The 24,599-nt window shown below is 38.3% G+C and overlaps 1 protein-coding gene across 1 annotated transcript in view; it reads left to right on the forward strand.

The window, feature by feature from the left end:
• Positions 1-24,599, forward strand: part of LOC114143142 (plasma membrane calcium-transporting ATPase 1-like) — a 37,053-nt gene continuing 12,454 nt past the window's right edge. The window contains exons 1-8 of the mRNA XM_028014945.1: positions 1-519; positions 1,900-2,190; positions 12,111-12,308; positions 12,931-13,188; positions 13,742-13,867; positions 16,172-16,399; positions 22,692-22,838; positions 23,830-24,044. Of these exons, the coding sequence (XP_027870746.1) occupies positions 1,995-2,190; positions 12,111-12,308; positions 12,931-13,188; positions 13,742-13,867; positions 16,172-16,399; positions 22,692-22,838; positions 23,830-24,044 (1,368 nt within the window). The 5' untranslated portion in view covers positions 1-519; positions 1,900-1,994. The remainder of the gene's footprint in view (positions 520-1,899; positions 2,191-12,110; positions 12,309-12,930; positions 13,189-13,741; positions 13,868-16,171; positions 16,400-22,691; positions 22,839-23,829; positions 24,045-24,599) is intronic.

Genomic DNA, 24,599 nt, shown 5'->3' on the forward strand with positions numbered 1-24,599 from the left:
CACAACAAATAGCTACTGCAGTGTGCGCAGAGCACTACAAAAACAAAGAACGGTTCTGTGATTCTCCAGTTCTGTCGTTCATAGTAAACAGCCGTTCAGAAAAATCGGCTCGTTCTTGAATTTTTTATCACAATATTGCAGATTTTTGGTCACAGTGTAGTCGCACATGTATCATAAGCGCAGTAAGTGACAGGTTTTTTCATCGCAGGCAAATACAACATATTTGTACACGACGTGTACAGCTAGCTTTGCTAACATCATTTCCACATAGCTTATCTATGAAAGGAAGCTTTCTTTCAAAGTGACGCTAAAAGTTAAGACATAGTCCCCACCGTCTCTGAAAGCGAAGCGCTGCTGAATTCACATGTCGTCATATGCTTTCTTATGATTTTTGTAGGTAAATTTATTACCGACGATTAGACAGACATCTTCTCCCGCTCCGAGACAAACTGCGTACTGTCTCGGAGCGCCGCGTGCGAGTTAAAGGGGGAAGCGATGGCTGACAGCGTAGCAAAACAAGTAAGTCGCATTATTGCTTGGATTAGAATCGGTATGTTTTGCATCCAGTGAAAACAAAGATGTTGACAAATAAACTGGATAATATGCTGACAATTTAGTAATATTTTTACAGTTGTGGTCTTGAAATAAAATCCCGAGTCCTAAATGTCCGAGACCGAGACGGAGACCGAGACCAAGACCATCAAAAAAGTGCTCTCGAGACCGGTCTCGAATACTACAATACTATCGAACAGTAACAGGATCCACATCGATTACAAATTGATGGCATTTTGTACTATCATAATGTTAAAATAAATAGTGCTCGGCTGAATGCCAAAATGAATCTGTGATATAATGCAGGCTGATTAAAAAATGGGACCAACAAAGACAGATAAGAAAACGGAATCACGGGCAAAATACATCGGTTTCTGATCGGCGTGGGCGCTGACTGAAGATAAGGCTCCAGGATTAACTACTCCTAACTGTTAGCTTGCTAGTCTGCTCATGGACTGGAGTAGGCTAGTGTTATCCTATGAGTTTACTGATGGACCAGAACCATGTGACCACACATGCAGGAAATCAGCCGACACAAATAATCAGACTTTACTTATTTTATTCTTTTTAGCGCTAGAAAAGAGAGACACTTACCCTCACAGGCTAATTTGTTGTGGAGTGAATATATCCGAAATTATACAGCATCTGCTCAAACACGGAAGACACATTGCTTATATCCTAAGTTCCGCCTCCTGGTCTGCTGATGTGTCCCGTCACTAAAGGTCCTCCCAGTGGTCATCCATGCTCTAAATTAACTAAAGTTAAGTTTCGTTTCTACAGAAAGTTTCCATGTAAAACAAAAGGCTTTTGTGTATAATCTTTGTGTCTGTAGTTTGTGTGTGCGTGCATGTATGGTGCGTGTCTGGAGTAAACGTCTCAACACTAGCTACAGGATAAATCGCCATGGTAACTGTGTTACTGCTTTTGTGAAACCAAATCCAGGCAGGGAGTTTTGAGAAAAGTGTGGAAAATTTAAACAAGGACACCTTACAGGTCCCTCACCCTTGCTCACTACTGCACTATGACAGAGCCTACTGAGAACCTGAGAAAATTATGATTCCTTTGTCACATTAGGTTGTTTCTCCTCCATTAGTGCAGCTTCAGCACAGTGGAAATCTTGAGTTTGACAGTACACACTGTGCGGATAAAGGGTGTGAGCAGCGTGTACACAAGTAGGATTGACACTGTAGACTGTCCTTCCGGCTGTGATTGTTCTTGGCTATCCAGGACAAAATGTGTCAAAAAAGGAATATTAATTCTCGTGTTAATTTTGCAGAAAGCCAATGAAGAAAAACTAAATGTGGGATCTTTCTAAACTCTGATCTATTTCCCTCCACCCCCCAACAGTCACTGAGTCCTTGTCAGGCTGGATCTGCACCTCAGGCTTGCCGCTGAGTTGCATTTTTCAATAAGACACCCACCAAGCTCTGGACAAAGGAGAGATGGCCACCAACTCTTTTCGCGGGTCCAAACGAGGACGCAATGCAGAGGCCAACCATGAGCCAGAGTTCAGCTGCTGTCTGCAGGAGCTGCAATCACTTATGGAGCTCCGAGGAGCTGATGCAATCACCAGGATTCAGAACTGCTACGGAGATGTTAACGGACTGTGTACCAGACTAAGGACATCACCTGTTGAAGGTAAATATGTGCTTCTTTTTCTCCTTTTTGTTTTATTTACAAACCATTTTCATGAAGCAAGATCTGATGCATTTCTGCAAAGGAGAGCTGCAGCTTAACATCAAGCAGACTTGTTTATATTTGCAGGGCTGATAATCTAAAACTGAACCTAACTGATGTTAGACTGGAACACGGACTGAACAGCTTCGTTCACTTCCACCACTTCCATTGCTAAAACTACAAATAGGTCACAATTCTAAATCAGTGCAGAAAATTTACATCACTGGTCACAACTTCTCCTTCTATTCAATGATTGGCCCGGTAGAAAATCTACCAGAGGAATCCAAGTCAATGGGAGAAAGCCCAGCAGATGGGAAGGTTTGGAAATGATGGCTGGTTTTGATGACTCTCAAACCTGTCTTCTCTGAGATTATAAGGAAGGGGAGTAACACAGTGACGCCCCAAACTGGATTATAGTAAAACTTACCCAGACCAGTCAAATTTTAATATCTTGTAATAAGAGCAAAGAGTCTGGTCCATTTCACATGTATGTAGATACTCAATGTTTGGAGCAAAGATTGGCAGAAGATTATGTTTATGACTACAATTCTTCTGGATAGAATTTGATCTAAGTACTTTTTAAAAATGCTTGTAGGCACCATATGAGGAGTTTGGAAAGGCTCCATAATAATATGAACAAGTGTCATACTTACACATCTTGAAGTCAGCTACTGAAACTGAAAATTGGCAGTTTCTATTTCTACTCAAAGTGGTGATGTTTGCAACCTAATTAATCTTTTTAGCAAGTATTTTCTTAATGCTTTTTGGTGCTGGGATTCCATTCTATGAATTGAACGTGTAACAAATAACCTAGAGCAAATAATGATAGCTTTCTATGTCCAACAGTGTCATTGACTGTACGTGACTTTGCTGTAGACCACTGGTCCAGTGACTCACCGACCTCTCCCTCCTGGCATCAACATCATTAAACCAACAGAGGACATGTTAGGTTAAGTCCGTTCTTTAGTTTGGCTTAAGGGACTGCTAAGCACGTGACGGCCAAAGTCAACGGTGACCCACAGCCATGTTGATGCTGGTCTGCTCCATGGCAGCTTCTGGATAATTTGGGAAACTGTTCAGCCTATGATGACTTTTTAATAAAGAGACATTCAGCCTGAGAGGTGATAGTGAGGAAAAGAGGATTTATTTTCCATTGCATCAGACTTGTTTTACCATAACGATGCATAGTAATAGTCCTTCAGTCATTTTTGTGTTGGTTTATCCTCCTACACAGTAAAAAAAAAAAAAAACGGCTCTAATTTATGGTAAAATACTGGCAATACAAAACTGCCAGTATTTTACCGTAACTTTAGAAGTTCAGAACTAAACCTTTCTATGCAACTTACTATAAAAACAACACATATACCGCAAAGATTAGTCTACGTAAGTGAAAAACACGGCAGGACTGGATGATATACTGACATTTTATTGTAAAAAAAAATAAAAAATGATTAAAAAAAAACTTTATGGTAGATTATCAGTAGCTGTTCTTACCAGAATTTTACCATAAAAATTACAGTACAACACACAAGGAAGTGTAATTTGTCAGCATTTTAATATGGAAAATTATAAAGAAAATAAGTCCAAATTAAACAAAAATATAGATTACGAGTAATCCACTTAAAGAAACAATTTCTATTTAAAAATTCAGTTAAAAAAAGAACCGATTCAGTTTCCTGTCCAGTTTCCTCACGGTATTACTGAGATCAGAAAAAAAAACAGCATGTGTCCATATAAGGGATAACCTATTGTAGAAGAAAAAACGATTCTTACTCTGGGTTGAGAGTAATAAGTCACTGAGTGCAGACTTTGCTCAGGATGGTGTGCATCTCTTCCCAGTCACAGGTTGAGCTTGAGACTCATACATTGTCAATCAGATGCTTTCTCTCTGCTGGAAAACAGAAACAAAGCAAAAGTTAGAATGATGTACTACATGAACATCATATAAACTCAGCATTTGCTTAAATGTTTGTTTCACCTTTGTTGACTTGCATATGGAGACTGGTACTTCAACCAGGTAGTGTTACTGGTACTTCAGTCAGAACTTCTGACTGAAAATTCAGAAGTTCTTAAACCTTTGTTTGTTGGCGACAGGTGTGATCCTCTCTGCAACCAGACAAAAAACAAACAAAAAAACATCAGATGAAGACCTGTTAATTCAGGGAATTTTCTATCTTCATCCTTCCATCCTTCCTTTTGGAAGAAACATGTTTCTCTTTACAATTTTTTACTTTTTGACCAGTAATTCAGAATAGATGACACAAGATAAACTCAATGCAGAAAGTTAAGCAGAACAATCCCCAAAAATTCAAAAACAAAAGGTTGATCATTTAAAAAGTGAACAGCCCTTTGGTGTGTACATCACCATCAATTATTTAGATTTAAGCTTTTCTATCTTGTTATAATTCCATGTTCATGAGTCATTTCCTTATGAAAACATGTTTGCGACATCCTCGGATCTCCATGGCAACCATTCGGTAGTGCTTCAATGCTTCCTCATGCAATGTGCCGTCCATTTATACAAAGCTTCGTCTTGGAGCAGCAGTCCCCTGCTGAGCTCCCGCCCCACAATATCTAGCTGCAGTGCATGCACATAAACAGCGTGGCTCAGAAATTACACATTTCTTTATCAGTTGGTTAAAGTTAGCTAACTTCAGTTAAAACTGTGAAAGAAGCTCACCTGTGATGCAGAAATGTGTTGTCCTTCTCCTTCGCCTTCTGAACGCGCAAAAATAGTAGAAACTTGATTTCAAAGACAGTAGCCGAATCCTGATAAGGACCAGGCGTATAGGGCTCTCAGCACCATGAGCTAGCACCTGCTAGTTAACAGCTTTAGCTAGTGCACTGGGACTGTTAGTACTGTGGTGAGTTCAGGACGCCCAGAGCCACCTCTCAACTGCCGGATCAGAGTTAAAAGAATCTAGCTGCTGATGCTGCTGGATCAAGCAGAAATACAAACTAGAGAACTTTGTGTTTACATGACAAATAACAGTAACTGCATTAACTGTAAACCTTGCTGTTTAACACAATAACAAAATGAAAAACTCTCTAGAATATTCTCTACTAATAGCACAATATTTAAAACCAAGTGTGGGATTTGTGAAACTTCAAAGAAAGGTGACTTCACCATTTTTATGCATCTGGATCAAACTAGGACTGCTCTTTATTGAAGTTTCACAAATCAGATAAAGGTTTCACAATTCCCACACTTGGTTTTAAATAGTCTGCTATTAGTTGAGAATAATCTAGTCCAGGTTTGAAGAGTCTAGGTCTAGGTGATGTAGTTTTTTACCTAGAGTAAATTAAAGATGCTGACGGGAGTGACAAATTAGGTGGAATCGCCCTTTATAGCCATTTTCTGAATTGGAAGCTGCAATTGGAAACCAACTTCAGCCTCATCCAAGCAGCAGGGCCTAACATGCAGTTCTCTTAATGTATTAATATGGTTGGCATAAAATTAAATAATCACAAATGCATAATTTAGTAAAAGTCTCTTATAAATGATGGTGACGTCGGCTGTAGGAGTTTACCTTGCAATTGGTGGATTGCCAAATCGATTCCTGGTCTACCTTTGAGAGTTCAGTTTGTTGTATTAAAGGCATTATTAAAAACGAAACCAAAATATCACACCATTCTATTCGTAAAAATTACTTTTGCAGTCTGGTTTACGGTTTTACATTGTAGATAAAAACATCAGCAAAATTAGTAATTTTGGTCAATTAGTACCGTTAATTTTCTACGGTATTAAAATGTTTTGGATATTACGGTCAGTAACTGTTGGTATTTCACCATTTTTTACCTTAAATTTACAGAGTTTTTTTTTACAGTGTAGCTTTGGCTCTTTGCGGCATTGTTGCTAATTTGCAAAAGATTTTAATAACCTCAAAGGAAACAGCTCATTATTTGTTACTAAACACTAAAGGAGCACGGAACCTCAAAAGCACAATCTTCTATCTAGATTGATTGGAGTCTTTAAAGAGCATAGTCAAACTGCTAAGCAGAACAAAATACTTCAAAGCTGCCCAAAAACAGTCCTCGAAAGGCTAACAAGCAAACAAAGCAGGGGTCAAAACCTCTTCCTAAAAACTACCCCACTGGAGGAATGTCTGCAGGGCCTTTTATAGGATGCAGATGGGCCTCATCAGCGTCTGATTGGCTAACAGAAACCACCTCTCTCATATTTCACAATAGCATCCTTTCTGTCAATCACTGTCACTCTATCTATGATTTCTGTTTTTTGAAATCAGTTAGTGATTTATTGATACTCCTTACAAATCTGCATAAACTAAAAACCATTGAGACTAAACAATGTTTTCCAGCAGCAAAATCTGTGCAAGCATTTTAGAGCATTTTGTTAGTGTGGCAAGGTTGGAGTATACAGAGAAAATCCACAAAAATCCACAAAATCTTTCTACATGAAGAGTCCTGGGTCTTCCCATATGCTCTCTGCTCTTCAGTTCAACCCACAGGCTTTCAGTTGGATTTAGGACAAGGGACTGTCATGGAGGAAGGTTTATAGGAGCTTTGATTTGGCCATAAGTTTTTGATCGTTATAGCATCTCCCTTCACTGCTCCGTCTGGGCTTTCTCCAGTGGAATTTCAACCGGACCAATCAGCGAACAGAAGGAAGAGTTGTAAACGACGGCATCAAGTTTCTGTTTTAGAATTGTAGTCTGGATATATAGGCCTGTGGTTTGGCAATGGCAGCAGAGGAAGTGAACGTAGCCATTCGGTTTGTCTTGGCCACCCTTTTAAATATTGAGCAATTAAAGTTGGAGGAAGAGGAATGTTTAAGACATTTTATTGCAGACAGATTTTGTGAACCTACTCCTCGCAAGGTTGGTTATGGTAAACCTTGCGAGCTGGTAAACTTCATCCAGCTGGCACATTACATACGTCAAGGCCAAATGTTAGTGATTGGGTAAAATCAGATCCAATCTGCGCCTCCAGCAAGCAGTCTTTACTCTGTATCCTGGGATTCAGACCTTCAGTAGAAAGCAAAGTGTAGAACAAGGGGATAGTTCAACCCACAATAATAAAACAAAATGTTTAGTGTATAGCCTGTGAGCATCAGTAAATGAGTTGCATAGGTTTTGTTTCACAGCAGATTAGACAGGACGTGAGCATCACGTTCAACTCTACATCTACACCTGAGTTGTGTATTTTTATGAAAGTGCGAAAGGTGCACTATTTAAATAAAATAATAAATCTGTCAAAGGATGCCTTGAACAGCTCACGTGTTGTCAGTTCTACCTCACATTCAGCTTTACTTTGCCAGAGTTAATCTATTTGTTTGAATCTTGTCTGTGCTTTTATAACTCTGGATTATGTCTCACACAGATCCTTAGACATTATTTTCAATATGTGTAGTGGACTTTGCAACATTTATTTGCCCTTTGACATTTTCACCTCCTTATTAATTTATAAAGTTTGTCCATCTTCCACTCGATCGGTAAACACTGGCAACGATTAAACTCCTGCTGACAGAAAGAAGCAAAGGTCAGCAGCAGCTTGAAACCACAAGAAGATCTACTCTGCATATCACCGCAGGGACATCTGGGGACGGACACAAAACTTTTAGGATAATTCCTCTCACCTGAAAATCCAGAGTGTGCACAGACAATACAAAGAGAAGTGTTGGGCTACAAACCGGCTCACACCGGGTGCGTCGGAGCAGATGAAGAGCAGTTGCAGAGTCTCAATTTGCAGAGGGGGTTTGAGTTTGTCTTAACATGTCGCTTTGTTCCACTGGGGGGAAACAAGTCTGCTCTTTTCTCACACACAGCATCAGACTACCGCTGAGGCACAAACACCAGGCAGGATAAAAACAGTGCTTCCAACTAAGAAAATTGAGTTCAGATGGTTGCGCGTCAGTTTAACATTAATAACTAATGCCAAACCAAATTTGAACATAAACCTATACAGCATAACTCTTGTAAACTACAGCATTAATGACCATATTATCAATCTAACTATACAGTTAGATTGTCTTCGACATGGTTATGTGAAGGATACATGTTTATTCTTATTCCATTCAATAGCGCTTCATCACACAATTAAGGATGCAGGGAGATCCTTCTGTTTCTCAGGAATCATTACGCAGAATTCTTTGTAATAAATACTAATAATCATCTTGTTTTAACTGTTGCTAGATGATTACCTTAATTTAGTGTGCAAAGAAATGCAGGGAAGGGCTATTAAGTGCTAGCTTCTGTTGCTAGCCCTTAGCCTGGTTACTGAGGTCAGCAGTCAGCAAATCTCAAGTTTTCTAAAATGTAATTGAAAAGCCATTCAGTTAAGTGAAATCTCATCTCCAGAGAACATCCATCTTCAAACGTCTTTAGCGTAGCACATCATTCCTTTTATTAGTACATTTTCAGCAACAGGTTTTTCGCAACTGTAGGCTACCCTGCGAACAAAATTAGCTTGAAACGATACACCGAAAATAACTTTTATTAAAGTAATATTACATCTTAATTTCAGTAGATGTTTACTCGAAGATGTTAATTGTTGTTATTAAAGGTAAAGTTTAATGACATCAAACTGTTATAAAGTGTGACTTTCAATGTTAGCATTTAGACTAAATTTGGACCAGGTCAAAAGACTAGCTAGGCCTGTCTTTCATTATCAAAATCAAAAATCAAATCGAATTTTATTTGTAAAGCACATTTCAGCAGCAAGGCATTTCAAAGTGCTTTACATCATATCAAACACAGAAACACAATGCAACATAGAATCAACAATCAAAACATGACATTAAGTAAAATTCCATCATTAAATTTGTAATTGATTACGTTTCATATACCATCCTAAACAAGTGGGTTTTTAGTCAAGTGTCAGGTTTAATACCTAAACATTCTCTCTAGACATTTATAAAAACCACAGAGAAACAGTTGAAATTCCCATACACTCAGAAGAGCGGAGGACGTGGCCCAAGGCATCTCTTTGTCTATCTCTGAACCACGTTCTGAAGTACACTACTTCCTGCAGTTCTTTTATTCTCATTGGGGCGGTTCCTAGCTTACAGTGATTGGTTCCTAGGTTACAGCGATTGGTTCCTAGGTTACAGTGATTGTCAGCTTGTTTAAATAGGGGCGGTGCAAACAGAAACACAGCTGCCAAAACACAAGTCTCTACTTAAACAATGGTGCCATCCTGCATTTCCAGTTCCCGAGATTCTCTGGGTCAGCTTTCGACCCCCTCTCGGTCATAAACTTCAGTTCTCGTGTCCCTCTACGTCATAAAACTTTGACCATTAGTCTTTGATGTCCTCTCCTGTTAGGTGTCAGCTCTTACTCTGGCTTCAGGCCATCTGTTTTCCAACTCGGCACTCTTCCTTCTGCTAAAGGCACACACACTCCAAGAGCAGGCACAGATTCTTACAGTCCTAAGTATTTATATTTGTAATTAACATAAAAACCTATCATCGAGATTTAAAGTAAGTCAGTGTTTCAGCTGTTTTACAGTTTTCTGGAAGTTTGTTCCAAATTTGTGGTGCATAGATGCTGAATGCTGCTTCTCCTCGTTTGGTTCTGGTTCTGGGGATGCAGAGCAGACCAGAACCGGAAGACCTGAGAGATCTGGAGGGTTGATACAACAACATCAGATCTTTGATGTATTGTGGTGGTAAGCCGTTCAGTGATTTGTAAACTAACAGCAGTATTTTAAAGTCTATTCTTTGAGCTACAGGGAGCCAGTGTAGGGACTTTAAAACTGGTGTTATGTGCTCTATCTTCCTGGTTTTAGTGAGAACACGAGCAGCAGCATTCTGGACCAGCTGCAGCTGTTTGATTGATTTGTTGGACAGACCTGTGAAGACGCTGTTGCAATAATCAATGCGACTGAAGATATGGCTGAACGCATGGATGAGTTTCTCTAGATCTGGCTGAGACATTAGTCCTTTAATCCTGGAAATGTTCTTCAGGTGATAGAAGGCCGACTTTGTAACTGTCTTTATGTGGCTATGAATGTTCAGGTCAGAGTCCATCACTACTCCCAGGTTTCGGGCTGATCGCTGGTTTTCAGTTGTAATAACTGAAACTGTGCACTGACTCTAGATCAGGGGTCCCCAAACTTTCTCCTGTGAGGGCCACATAACTTGTCCCTTCTCTGATGGGGGGCCGGGGTCAGTTTGTAACAGAAAAAGTGTGACGATTGTAAGAGTGCTAAACATAAAAATGTATTGTTTTTCAGAAAGCACAATCAAATAACCTTTTCTGGATTCTTCAGAAAACAAAAGTCAGGAAATAACACTATTTATGAAATAAATAATAACCAAATAACACTGGGTTCTCCACATAAAAAAAAGGGTTAGGGTCAATTATATGCATGTATAAAATAGTTAGTAACTAATAGTTAATAATAAATAAAGTTCATTACTAAGGAACATTTTATTGCAAAAGTCCAACTTATCAAATAAAAATGCACATATATGAAAATACTCTGGTATTGTTCAGGGGGCCGGACCAAATGTGGAGGCGGGCCGCATCTGGCCCGCGGGCCGTAGTTTGGGGACCACTGCTCTAGATCTATAACTCTAGATCTATAGCTCTAGATCTATAACTCTAGATCGTTCCTCTTTAGGTCCAAAAATAATAACTTCAGTTTTGTTTCTGTTCAGCTGGAGAAGGTTTTGGCACATCCACACATTTATTTGTTCTAAGCATCTGTTCAGTGATTGGATGGGTTCAGAGTCACCTGGTGACATCGTAATGTAGAGCTGTGTGTCATCTGCATAGTTATGGTAGCTAATATTATTTCCTGTTATAACCTGAGCTAGTGGGAGCATATAAATATTCAATCAGAGGGGTCCTAAGATTGAACCTTGGGGTATCCAACATGTGACCTTTGACCTCTTTGATGAGAAGTTTCCAATTGAAACAAAGAAATCCCTGTTCTTTATGTAAGATTCAAACCAGTTGAGTTCTGGACCGGAGAGTTCGACCCAACTCTCCAGTCAATTCAGTAATATGTCATGGTCAACAGTGTCAAAAGCTGCACTGAGGTCCAACAGAACCAGCACTGTGGTTCTCCCACAGTCCGTATTTATATGAATGTCGTAGAACACTTTTACGAGGGCGGTCTCTGTGCTGTGGTGAGCACGAAAACCAGACTGGAAGGAGTCAAAGCGGTTGGTTATCGTTAGGAAGCTATTTAATTGTTTACACACAGCTTTTTCAATAACTTTGCTGATGAATGGGAGGTTGGAGATCGGCCTGTAATTCTGCAGTAGTGATTTGTCCAGATTGTTCTTTTTTATAAGTGGTTTGATTACTGCTGTTTTCAAAGCCTGGGGCAAAACACCTGATGAGAGCGATGAGTTTACTATTTGGATCAGATCAGTAGCAATAACAGGCAGGACTTTGTTAAAGAAATGTGAGGGTAAAACATCCAGACAGCAGGAACTGGAGCTTAGTTGACTTATAATTTCCTGTAGGGTTTTATAATTAAGTAGTTGGAATTGGGTCATTTTACCTGTATTTGTTTTGTTTGGGCACAGCATTGGTACTGACTTTATAGTGGATGTACAGATTAATCCTCTGATTTTTTGAATTATGGTGAAATGTGGTATAAAATTTTGATGAATTTTATACCACATTTAATTCTTTGAGAAATACAAACTACATTATATTCTTTTTTGAGTTTGAATCACACTGAAACATTCCAACTAAACCCGGCTTTCAGTTGCTTTTGTGTATTTTAAATGTAGACCAAATTGGCTTACTTCACCCTACATTTAGACCAACATGCTAAAAACAGCCAAGTCTACACAAGTTTTAAAGTTTTAATTTACTTAGTCTGGAGTAAACTTAGAGCACAGTGGAAAAAACTAGTTTAAGCCTACCTTTCAATCTGCTATCATTTTTTAAATGCCTTTGCAGGTCTTGAAGGAAAACCAGAGGACATAAACAAGAGGAAAGAAGAGTTTGGACTGAATGTCATCCCTCCAAAAAAGCCTAAAACCTTTTTGCAGTTAGTGTGGGAGGCCCTGCAGGACGTCACGCTTATCATCTTGGAGGTGGCAGCAGTCATTTCTCTAAGCCTTTCTTTCTACAGTCCACCAGATGCAGAAAGACAAAGTGAGTATTTTCTCCGCTGTACTTGGATATTATTTGGATATTTTGAGCACTGTGGTAGAGATGTCTGGTAGCACAACCATATCAACAGTACAAATCTTTTGCTATTAAATGCTTTTTATCCCAGTTATTGACCTCCGTAGCTACATAAATACTCAAGTTAAAAGCCAGCCATATCAATGCAGCAAATTAGGACCAGATTATTAGAATTAGAAACATTTTTGAAGGTTTCTGTTTCAACATATTTTTATGGTTTCATGGTAAACTTTTGTGCTCTAATATGTTAAGCTAGTTTTCCTAGTTTCTGTCAATTCTCTAGTTAAATCTATATATATCTTGTCATACATATTTTGTATTTATTAATAATGTTTAACAGAAACGTGGTCTGACACAAGACTTGAGAAAAAGAGTCCACATAATTCTTCAGTCTGACTGTCTATCAGAATGTATGTCATTTACTATCTCTATGGAAAGTATATTACTGTTAAAAAAATACTAGACATAATAAACTCAATTATCTAATATGAATTATCTAGTTATAGTAAAAAAAAACTTGTCTCCAGTTCAACATAGGCAAAAAGGATTAGAGAATAAATTGTCAGACTATTTTAAAATCTCTGTTCAGACTGTGGAAAAGCAGCTGGTGGTGTGGAAGAAGAGGGGGATGCGGAGACCGGATGGATCGAAGGCGCTGCCATTCTACTGTCTGTGGTATGCGTGGTGCTGGTGACGGCTTTTAACGACTGGAGCAAAGAGAAGCAGTTCCGCGGTCTGCAGAGTCGCATCGAACAAGAGCAAAAGTTCACCATCGTCCGAGCGGGGCAGGTGATCCAGATCAAAGTGTCGGAGATCGTGGTCGGAGACATCGCACAAGTCAAGTATGGTGAGTAAACACACTGGTGTGCCGACATTACCAAGGGTTTGCAGTAGGGGTTCCCCAATTCCAATTTTCTGGCCAGTCACCCATTACAGATCTTTAGAATGCTTGACCTACCAATTCCAATTTTGGCCGCTGATGTCTAAAATGTTCCTGAATATAGAAAGAAAGTTGCAGTGTCCAGAAAAAGCAATTTAGCAATATTCTCTCTTTCTTTAAAATGAAAAGGACTGTTTTATGTCTCACTAATATTGGATAAGATCATTTATTTGTCTCCCGTGGAAGAAATTTGTCTTAGAAAAGGGGACAAGCCTGCAGTACAACAAAGACAGAATAATACTTCAAATTACAATAAATCCATAAAACTAGCACAAACAATTAAAGAAACATACATCAAATTTTGTTTGAAGAAGCACACAGGTACACTATATTAATCTGCAAAAAACACACATACTTCAGAATTTTCTTTTCATGTTTCTCCTTTGCTTACAGGTGATTGGTGATATAACTGTGATGTAACTTTTAACCAACAGTTATGGCCTCTGTGTTGCTGTTGCAGGTGACCTCCTCCCAGCCGACGGCGTCTTAATTCAGGGTAACGATCTGAAGATCGATGAGAGCTCTCTGACCGGAGAGTCAGATCATGTCAAGAAGACCATTGACAAAGACCCCATGTTGCTCTCAGGTGCATTTCTCTACTGCAGATTTTCAGCTAAGCTCACCCTGACCTGAACTGTCATTATCAACTCCTACCAAGCACATTTTCTTCTAAAGTACATCGGGTCATTTCTCTGGTTTTCACCTTGACAGACTAGAAGTTAAAGCTTTTTTTTAGCCTAAACCTGTGAAGGTGCTGACAGAATCCGAGTTACAGTCACAATTAAAACAGTAAAGAAAACAATATTAAAAAATCCATTTTACAAGGCTTTTATTATCACATCACAGCATGCAGATGTTAACAGCAACATAATGCTATTTAAAGGCTCCACATGGCTGCTTTACTTCTACTAAAATGCCTTAACATGCTAACTTTTAGGTAATTAAAGGTTTATTATCATGGGACTGTTTGTCCTTCTAAACAAAAATGTAGCAGATTTAAAAAAAAGAAAGAAAACTAGAAGCTTAAAAAAACTTCATATTCCCTCAAAGTAAAATGTTTGAAAAGAAGCTGTTTTCTGTCTATGTACAGAACCTGAAGCCCACTCACACTTTGAAAACACAGCAGGGTAAGTATCCAAAGCACAGCTCACCTATGAATCTATGAATGACTTTTAAAGAAAAAGGAAATTTTGGAGTGGCCTATCTAAAGTCTTGACTTACATCCTACTCATAAACACTAGTATGGTAGTCCCTCCAATATGGCTTAAAAAATTAAAAACATTTAAAACAAAGCAGAGTGGGCCAGCAGTCCTCAGCGGTGATGTTAAAGATTTTTTGCCAGTTATCATACTCTTGATACGTGTTGCTGCTAAAGGTGACACATTCGTTTTAGAAGGTTTATTATTTATATCAAGGGTGCCCAAAGTCAGTCCTGGTGGTCCGGCATCCTGCATGTTTTAGTTCTCTCCCTGGTGGTAGTAACAACCTTTTCAGCATGTCAGTGTTTTTCTTAGGCCGCTAATGAGCCATCATTTGATCCAAGTGTGTTAAATCAGGGAGAGAACTAAAACACGCAGGATGCCGGCCCTCCAGGACTGACTTTGGAGACCCCTGATTTATATGAAGTCAGCATTTGAAAACTGGTTTTGTATTTTATAATTTTTCTAATGATCTGAAACATTTCAGTGCAGCAAAGGAAACAGACGAATTCTGTAAGGAGTATGGAGAATTTATCCTTCTCTATGCTACGTTCTTGTTGTTTGAGGTTGAAGAAGAGTCAGTGAGTTGAATTTATGAATTCCATTTATTAATACCAAAATACAGCAGGTCCATTTCTCATGCTACCTTTAGGAGTTATCAAAACAAAATGGCATCAAACAAAAGTTTTCCATTCTTTTTGTTAGCCTCTATCTAAACTACAACCTAAAGAGGGCATTCCCTAGTGTGTCATGCCCTTTAACCCTAGCTTTGAGGGCATTTCCTAACATGTCATTTCCTTTAGCTTTAGCTTTGCAACTATCTAAAAGAGATAGAAGGAAAACACAGAATTATTTATTCTCAACAGGAGGCAAACATTTTCTCAGAACACCACATGTGCTTACCTGCCATTTAAATGATTATGTCCTGGTAAATCCTAAAAACGTGAAACTGAAAATGCATGAGAAGAAGGGGATGAATTTGACTGTAAAAAGTGTGAGAATGCTGCAGAAAGGGAAAAGCCATCGTATTTATAAGAAAGTGTTTACATAAAACCGACTTATAATATTTTCTCAAAGACCTTGGCATCTATATGGAAAAGCTGATTGATGTTACTCAAAAGGAAAAACAGTTGCCTTACTTGAAACATTAACATGATATCTGGAGATGAGACATGTGCCTGATAAAATTACTGTCTCTCTAATAACAAAGCACACATTTATTTTATCTCTAGAATGTTAGTACAGAAAAAACAAAACAAAAAAATTAAATGGAGAAGTTTTAAAAATAGAAATTTAAAAGCAAGACAGCCAAACAGTGGTGTTCAATTTCTGTTTGACACCACCAACTGAAATTACTAAGCCAGTTCAGCCTTTGAATTTGCCTTAGTAATTCAATGGAAAATTACTAAAACAACCAAGGACTAGAATAGGACAACACTCTGGGAAATCATGAGATAATATAAGGACATCATTTCAATAATTTTGACATGCTTGCCTTGACGTATATCAACACAAACTCATTGAGAATGTCTTCTTAAAGGCTAACTTTGAAAGGAATCAAAATGACTAAAGAAAGTTTGACTTTAAAAAGTGGGCTTAACAAGCACAGCTTTCAGAGTTTCTGCTTAGGCTAATTTTGACGGGATTCACAGAGGAAGATTGTAACTTTTTCTTTCCATGCGTCTCTGCAGGCACACATGTAATGGAGGGCTCTGGAAAGATGCTAGTCACCGCCGTAGGTGTGAATTCTCAGACGGGAATTATTTTCAAATTGCTCGGTGCCAGTGAAGACAGCGAAGGCAGCAGCGATGACAAAAAAGAGAAGAAAAATGAGGAAAAGAAAAACAAAGACAAAAAGGATAAGAAGAGTAAGTTTAACAGCAGCCAAATACACGAGTCATCATCTCAGAAGAAACATAGTGTGACGTCCAACAGTGTCTCCTCACACCCTCCCTGTGGCACAGATCAGCTAAATCAAAGTGTAGTGCATCCCTCAGGTCCAGTCAAAGGTCTTTGCAAGATTGTTTCCTATTTCTTTCTTTCAAGAGGTGACTTCCAGACTCTGGATCATGAGGTATTTTTACAGAGATGCATAATTTCAACATTGAGACATGAATCAATGTCTCAATGTTACATAACCCAGATTTAGACATTGATATTTTGTTAATATGTACTGTAGATGATACAGTATGCTTTTTTGCTGATTTAATGCAACTTCTTACAATTTAGAGTATTTGATATCAAGTTATTTGAAACTGTACAATTGTAAAAATAAAAATCCCACTCAGCTGTTTTCAAAGCATATATATATATATATACTGTATATATAAATCAAAATTAGCAAACCATTTTGAGAGAATTAAATTGATCTAGTAGTTTGCTTTTAAAGCTGCAACTCACCAACTAAAGTTAATGTCGCACAGATAAAAACCTAAGGGCTAAAATATATATTTTAGAGTGTAGAAATATCTGTTGATGTGTTGCATTTGTTTGATTGATTTTTTTGTGTTTTTACAGGTAAAAAGGAAGTCAAAAACAAGAAAGGTAGGCATCACATCAGAGTTTAATTTCCACCAGATGGAGTGTGTATTAATGCCTGTGAGGAAATGAAGTTGTTTTTAGTCACTTGGGGAAAAAAGCCCTGTGTGATTCCATGTTGGTTTTGGATGATTGATTGCAGATCGCTTGTTCATGTTTTTCTTAATAACAGATGGTTTACTGCATTCTTTGTAAGTATTCCTTTAATTTAAGAAACTATTAACTGTAGAAAATCCAACCTTTAATTTTGATAAGTGTATTAAGTTAGTAAGGATATCATAACACTTAATAATATGCAGATTCCACATTTGAAAATATGACAGCCTCAATCTTATTCTGCAACATTTCACAAGGTTGGAACATGTTGTGAAAATGATCTTTGACTAGGCCTGTCACAATAACAAATTTTGCTGGACGACAAATTGTCTCAGAAGTTATTGCAATAAACCATAATATTGTTGATTTGAAACCAGTTTCAACTAATATAAGAGTAATGGAATTAATGGCATCAAGTTCAAGCATCAATGATTTTTAATTTCTAACTAACATTTAGCACAGGAACCAGAAGACATTTTAAATATGCAAAATAAATCAACAAAACAGCAGAAACAACAAATAAAATGATTACTGAAGCCTCTGTAATCAAAATGATCCAAATCAGAAAGTTTCAATTACAGTTAGAGTTTGTACAAACTTCAAAAGCTTATTCTGGTTATGGTAGTGCATCAGTACCAAACAACTAGTTGGCATTAATTTAATAGTTGCCATGGAGACGTGGTAACCCAAGATGCCCAATTCTCTAACAGTGAGCTTTTGAGATTTTTGACCTCTTCTGCCATCCTCCTCAGCGTAAGTGGTGGCAAGATGAATACGGATCCTTGTCAAGCCTGGTGACCGGTGGCTACAAGAAATGTGTTTGTGTGTGTTTCTGTTATTACATCATGTAAAACGGGAAGCCATGTTTCAATGATAATAATTATTTTATGGAAGTAGTTAAAGGGGGTAATAAATGTGGCAGCAGTGTTTGCTTAGAAACAATTGTTTCTGATGTAGGATTATTTTTTCCCACATTTAGTTAATGTGCTCAAAGGTAAAGGTTCAAATTTATTTTATTTGGTTTATTTGGTAGGGACAGACATACAGCGACATAGACAAACTGAACAAAACAGCAGTCCCATGTTTATGTCATAGTGCAATAGCAACAGCTAATTCGCATCACTTGTCCTGTGAATTTAGATATTTGTGGAGGACACTACAGTTGTTGCTGCTCACTGACTACTGGATGAAATATTAATATTAATAGGGGCAGTAGTAGTTGTAGATAAATCCATTTTCACCTCATTTGTGGATTGATGTTTTTCTGATGAGACCTCACTCAGTCACTCATATAATGGTAATACATTGAGTGATATCGGTTAAGCATGAATAAGTGAGGTTTGTCTGTTTGACAGAGGTAATCACGTGACTCTGGAAACTGATGCTGCAGCTAACTTTGTCTGGGTTTTACAGTGTATTTTATGCAGGTCAAAAGATGATTGTACAGTTTGTAAGACTGCAGAAGTACATTTATATAAATAGTCAACAATGACCACTCTACAATGTACAGAGTCTTCTGCATCTCTGGATGAATCCTTTCCACCACTTTCGTTCTGCGACAAGGCAGCTTATGATCCAGCTCAGCGACTTCTGCCACAGTAATGGATTTAGTCCTTCCACTGCCCAATGATACCGTTAAACCCATCTCCAGTTTTCCTAGTTAACCAAAGTCACATTCTGGATGGACCCTGCTTTCTCTTTCTAAGCTGTTAAGAAGTTTGCTTGGACCTCCTCAAGGTCAGTTGAAAATCTTTCTCCATTGTGTCTCATGGCCAAGGTTTTCGCCTCTGCCACCACAAAAGCCACAGTTCTTTAGCCACCTGGCACATGTCTGTCAGGAGTTACAACCAAGCCAAGCCCTAAAGGAATTTTTCTTGAGTGTCCAACAAGGCTGGTGTTCATCAAACAATCCCTCAATAACCACTATGACAGGCTCCAAAAGAGGTCCTGATCATGACCACATCCTCCTCATGAGAAACCCTCCCGTGAATGTGTGAACCCCACTTCTGACAGTGGTTCTCCATTCATCCTCAACCCTAATTTGGGTTTACCGAGTCTGCTTGGCATCCTTTTCTGCCGACAATCCAGTCCGCCACTAGGGGGTGATCAGTTAGCAGCTCTTCCTCTCTCTTCTTCAGTACCCTGTCGGTGGTCACAGGGCCTGGTGGCGTCGGCTGTACAGTAGCCTCGCTTCTGTATGACTGCTCCAGGGCAGCTGTTGCTACAATGTAGCTCACCACCATTAGTGTGTGAATGTGTGAATAAGTGAATATTGTATAAAGCCCTTTGGAGTCTTGTAGACTTGATAAAGCTCTACATAAGTACAGGGTATTTACCATTACACCACAGATCTGATGATATAAAATGATACGAAAATGTAATAAAATGAAGCAGCTCTGTCTTGAACATTTTAACCAGTTTTCTGTACATTCCTCCATACCTAAAGAAAATCAAGTCTTTCTTCTATTAACCTATATTTTTTCATATTTCAACATATAAAATTGTGTGTGTGTGTGAAAGTAAAGTACAGCAATAACATGGTTAGAAAGAAAGTCTATTTTCACCTGTTTAACAAGAGAGGCAAAGTCGGAGGTTTTCAAGGTGGAATTGGATTTGTAAGCTGCAGCGGTCATGTCATTAGAGGGTTTCTCAATGACTATCAGAGGACTTGCATGTCACTCACTTGGACTATAGATGGAATTTTTCACCATAGATGAAAGTTTTCTTTCCATGCACAGTGGTCAGTGGATGTCAATGTTTTTGTCACTCAAACGTCCATCCATTAACATGCGCTCTCTAGAACCTCCTCTTGATTTACGCTGTTACCAGTGACGTTGCATGCTCATACATACCTGATTATCACGAAACACTCTCACAAGCAAATTCACAGTAACACTTTCTGCTTTTAGGGAAGAAACAATCAAATTACTTATTTTGCAGTTGTAATCATTTACTCCACTCATTACTTGAAACTGTAATCGGAATGTTGAATATAAATAGATGTCACTCTTTTCAGATTTTTATTTTATCCTTTTCCTTCCCATTTGCAGTTTTGCACTACTTTGTCTGTCACATATAATCCCATTAAATACATTAAAGTTTGGGGTTGAAACATTTCAAAATGTGAAAAAGTTTGAGGAAAATAAATACTTTAGGAAGAGATAAAATCCTAACGGTTGAAAGGTTTTTATGCTTGGAAAAAAACCTATTTCACAGTGGGAATTCAGACTAAACAACAGTTTGCTTTGCCATCCATTCAGGCGACACATGTCTTCTTACTCTAGTGTACTTATTTGAGGTATTCTGCTTGAAGTGTAAAGTTGACAGTATTTAAAGTACTGAACATTTTTAGAAAATCTCGTAAATCTCCAGGTTATTGGATGAACAGAGAGCAACGTCTGTGAAGTTGTGTGTTTGAGACCAAGCAGCTTCACTAGTTACCACATTAATGCAGAACAAGGGCATTAATGTGGTGGTAGCTCAGAGAACAGTTTGGAATCCAATTGTCATGTGAATTTTGAGTAAGTTTATAAAATGTTGCAGAGCAGAAAATGTGAATTGGGCATGTTTCCAATTAATCAAGCTAGGCAAAGTGTGATTTTGTCAGATGTTGATGCTAAGCATAGCTGTAATAAACAAGATGTAGAGGTTGCAAACTAGCATGGAGCACACATCTCTGTGAACGCCTCTCACCAGACACTCCAGGCTGACAGTTCTCCCCTCTGAGCTGGAGAACCTGTGGCCTGCTTAATAATGTGGAACATCCTTCTTACGTAGATTCCCTATTCCCTAAATAGCACAACAAAAAAATTAATCTTTATGACACTTAAATCCAATTTGCATAATAATTTGGAACACAGTGTATTTAGACTTACTCATATTGTCTAACAATATGCATTCTGTTACAGGGTTAATAAAAAACATGAACAACGTTCAAGATTTGTGATGATATATCAGCAATTCCTAAAATAAGTAATTTTTTACCAACATCCCTTTTTGGCAAAAGATGAGCATTATTAATGCACATTATTTTAGGCAGATCTCTTCATGGTTTCCCCCGCCTCTTGCTGTCTCACAACTGGAGTAGTTCCTATAAACCCCTGCTCCTGGCTGTTCGACTTTATGCTGTGTTTGTTGACCAGCCATTATTTTGTTGTTAAGTGTCGCGCGAGGAAGTATGAGCTGGATTCAACTGAGGTCAATCACAAAAGAAACAGAGATGTTTGGTGGTGCTTCCATGGAAAGTCCTGCCTCCACTGCCGGACCAGGGAAGACTCTCCAGGCTCCGTTTGATCCCATGTGGCGTTTCTTCCATAGTATGCCACTGTGGTCTCAGCAGCAGCAGCAGGTGCTCCTGACTCTGTTGATGGTGATTAGGAGCAAGAAGATTATCGGCATTAAGCTCAGCAGCTGCTTTCTTCTCCTACCTGCTGCTGGGACTTCTTGTCTACTAATAACCTCATTACAAAAATGGGATCAGCTTGCTCACACACACACACACACACACACACACACACACCCCTGCACACTCCCCCACACATGCACAGACACAAACACCCCAGCAGATACCCCTACCAGCAGTACTGGTTAATTCTGCTGGTGTTTCTGCTTGAGTTAGGAACTGGAAACGATGTCTTGTGGTTCGGGACTTAGTGTGGTTACAAGTCAGGTTGAAGATCTGCTGTGACTTAACGCATCACAACAAGCTAACACTGGGATTAGCACACGTTACTATGATAACCTGCAGTCTGGACAGCTAATGTCTACATGGTGTCGCCCCAAAAGTATTTATTGTTAGAGAACAGATACAGCAAACTTGGAAGAAGTCGTCTTGACCTCCTGTTTGAAGCAGCCAATCGGAAGTCAGAAGCTGAAGCTGATCCCGCCCACTGAAGCGCAGTGTTTAATGAATTCATTCACAGGAAGTCATTTATTAAATCATGAAATAATTCTATCAATTTTTTTTTAATGAAGTCAGTACGTTTAATTGAGGCACATATAATTAATTATATATTTAATTAATAATTTCTGTATTTATTTAAACTTCAAATTCACATTTAATTCAAAACACATTTAAATAGGTATTTCATAGTTATTTATTTATTTTAATTTGACACTCTTTACTCGCCACATGTACAAGGGGAGGCTTAATCAGAGGAGCTGCAGCATGCACAATGGTTTGTGAAAGCTTCCACAGATATTAATGCTTTTGTAAGACAATGCATATATCTAGTTGACACAATATATTAACACTCAAGCACTAGGGCTTTTTCTCATAACCCCTCTAACAAAAAAAAAACCTGGGTTTGTTTGAAATCAACTCACAGCTGTTGTCTCAAGATCTTAAGTCTGATTGTAGTTGCTTTTGAAGTCAAGACAGATGTTGGCATTTTAAGTTTTCTTTTCAAAGATGCATCTCTTGAAATTGTTCGGTATTTTTATGTTTTGAGTTGTGTTTCTTGTTTTAGTAAAACTAGAAATTATTGGGATTTCACTACATTTTTAAAGAGTGTCTTTAAAGCTGAACCAGTTCTTCATTTTGGATGCTTTACTCACTTCTTCCGTTGTCCCATATAGAGAAAAATAAGGACGGAGCTACTGTTGAGATGCAACCACTCAACGAAGATGGAGAACCAGAGAAGAAGAAGAAGGTTCTTCCAAAGAAGGAGAAATCTGTCCTTCAGGGGAAGCTGACCAAACTGGCCGTACAGATCGGCAGAGCAGGTACAAACAGGGGACTGGTATTCAGTTTGTGACTGGGATTTTTATACCACTAAAAGTCACAATGATCTGGGGTCTTACGTGATGGAAAGAAATTATATTTAAGTTAAATTTAAAATCAACACGTTTTAAAATGTTGGAATGTTTGGATTCATATGGATCCTTGTGGATCGGTTATGTATAGAAACCCTGACAGCCAAGGGGAAAAACTTCTTTTGAAGATTCACTTTCCAAGTCTGACCAAATGAAAATATTTTCGTTGTTTTGTTTTGCTTGTTTAAGTCCTGGATGGCAAGAGGGAAAAAGAATCTGTCATTCCATATTTGTAATTTTTTTTCGTCTCATCCAAACAAGTCATCTTTTTCTTTTTCTCTTTGTTGGGAGAGAAGAGTTTTTTTTTCCCACTTGCCCTTCAAGTCGTAAGTGAGAAAAAAAACCTCAATACTTTTTCTGTTTGTTGGATGAGACTTTAAAAAGACTTACACGCAATAATTTCTTCTTCTTTTTTTTACTTTTTAGGATTTAAACGAGACAGAAAAAAGCAAGGCTAAAAAAATATTTTTTTTCTTGTTTACTCTTTGTTGTTTGGTGGAGAAATTAAGGAACTATACTGTTATTATGAGAAATACTTGATATAAAAACACAATTGATCAAATTTTGAACATCACAATTTTTCTATGCTCCCCTTCAAGAGAAAAAAATATATGAGAAAAATCCCACAAAAGCTTCACAATATTTAATTTAGATTTTTTTTTCTTTTTTACTTTCGTGTCATTTTTGAAGTCGAGAGAAAAAGAACATTTAGTCAAACTTTAAAAATGTGTCAAAAGCCTTGTGTTTCAAGGCTTCCATAGTTCTGTTGGAGGTTATGCTGAAGTGAGATGCATAACTCATCTACAAAGTCTCAGCCAAAGATCTTTAAGGCGTTTTAACCATCACTAATTGCAATCCATTTGTTTTTGTTTTTCTTGTTCTTTTCCTCTCTTGTTCTCAGGTCTGTTGATGTCGGCCCTCACCGTCATCATCCTAATCACTCGCTTCCTGATCGATACCTTCTGGATTCAGGGCCTTCCCTGGTTGCAAGAGTGCGTTTCCATCTATGTGCAGTTCTTGGTCAAGTTCTTCATCATCGGCGTGACGGTGCTGGTGGTGGCTGTGCCTGAGGGTCTCCCCCTGGCAGTCACCATTTCCCTAGCGTATTCGGTCAAGGTCAGTTTTGCAAAGTCTGTCAGTTTCACGTCTGTCTGCATGCAAACAGATACCAATGTCATGACTGACCGGAATATGATTTGTGTATTTTTGCAGAAGCTTGCAAAAAAAATGTATAACCCAGTTTCTAATTTTGTCATTTTACAACCATAAACCTTAATGTATTGGATTGGGATTTTCAAACGTTTTTTTATCCTCAGGTGGACTCAGGTGTTATTAGCTCCTCCAGGTCCAAGTCTTTGCAACCTCTTAACAGGGTTTCTTCCCACCAACTGCTAAAAAAAAGCATGATGCTGCCACTGCCATGTTTTGCCATGAGGATGGTCAGCTTAGGGTGATAGACATTGTTACAAACGTACCATGTGTCGTCCTTTGCTTGTAGACCAAAAAGTGCAATTTTGCTCTTATCTGACCAGAACATGTTATAATACATTTTTGCTTCATACCTAATGCCTTATTCACACAGCAAGATTTTTAAATTGTGACTTCTGGAGATAGTGAAGTATGGATTGAGGAATCTGAATTCAGTATCACTGCTCTCTCTGTTATTTGTGT

The sequence above is a fragment of the Xiphophorus couchianus genome, chromosome 4 (genome assembly GCF_001444195.1).
Source record: "Xiphophorus couchianus chromosome 4, X_couchianus-1.0, whole genome shotgun sequence".
Lineage (NCBI taxonomy): Eukaryota > Metazoa > Chordata > Actinopteri > Cyprinodontiformes > Poeciliidae > Xiphophorus > Xiphophorus couchianus.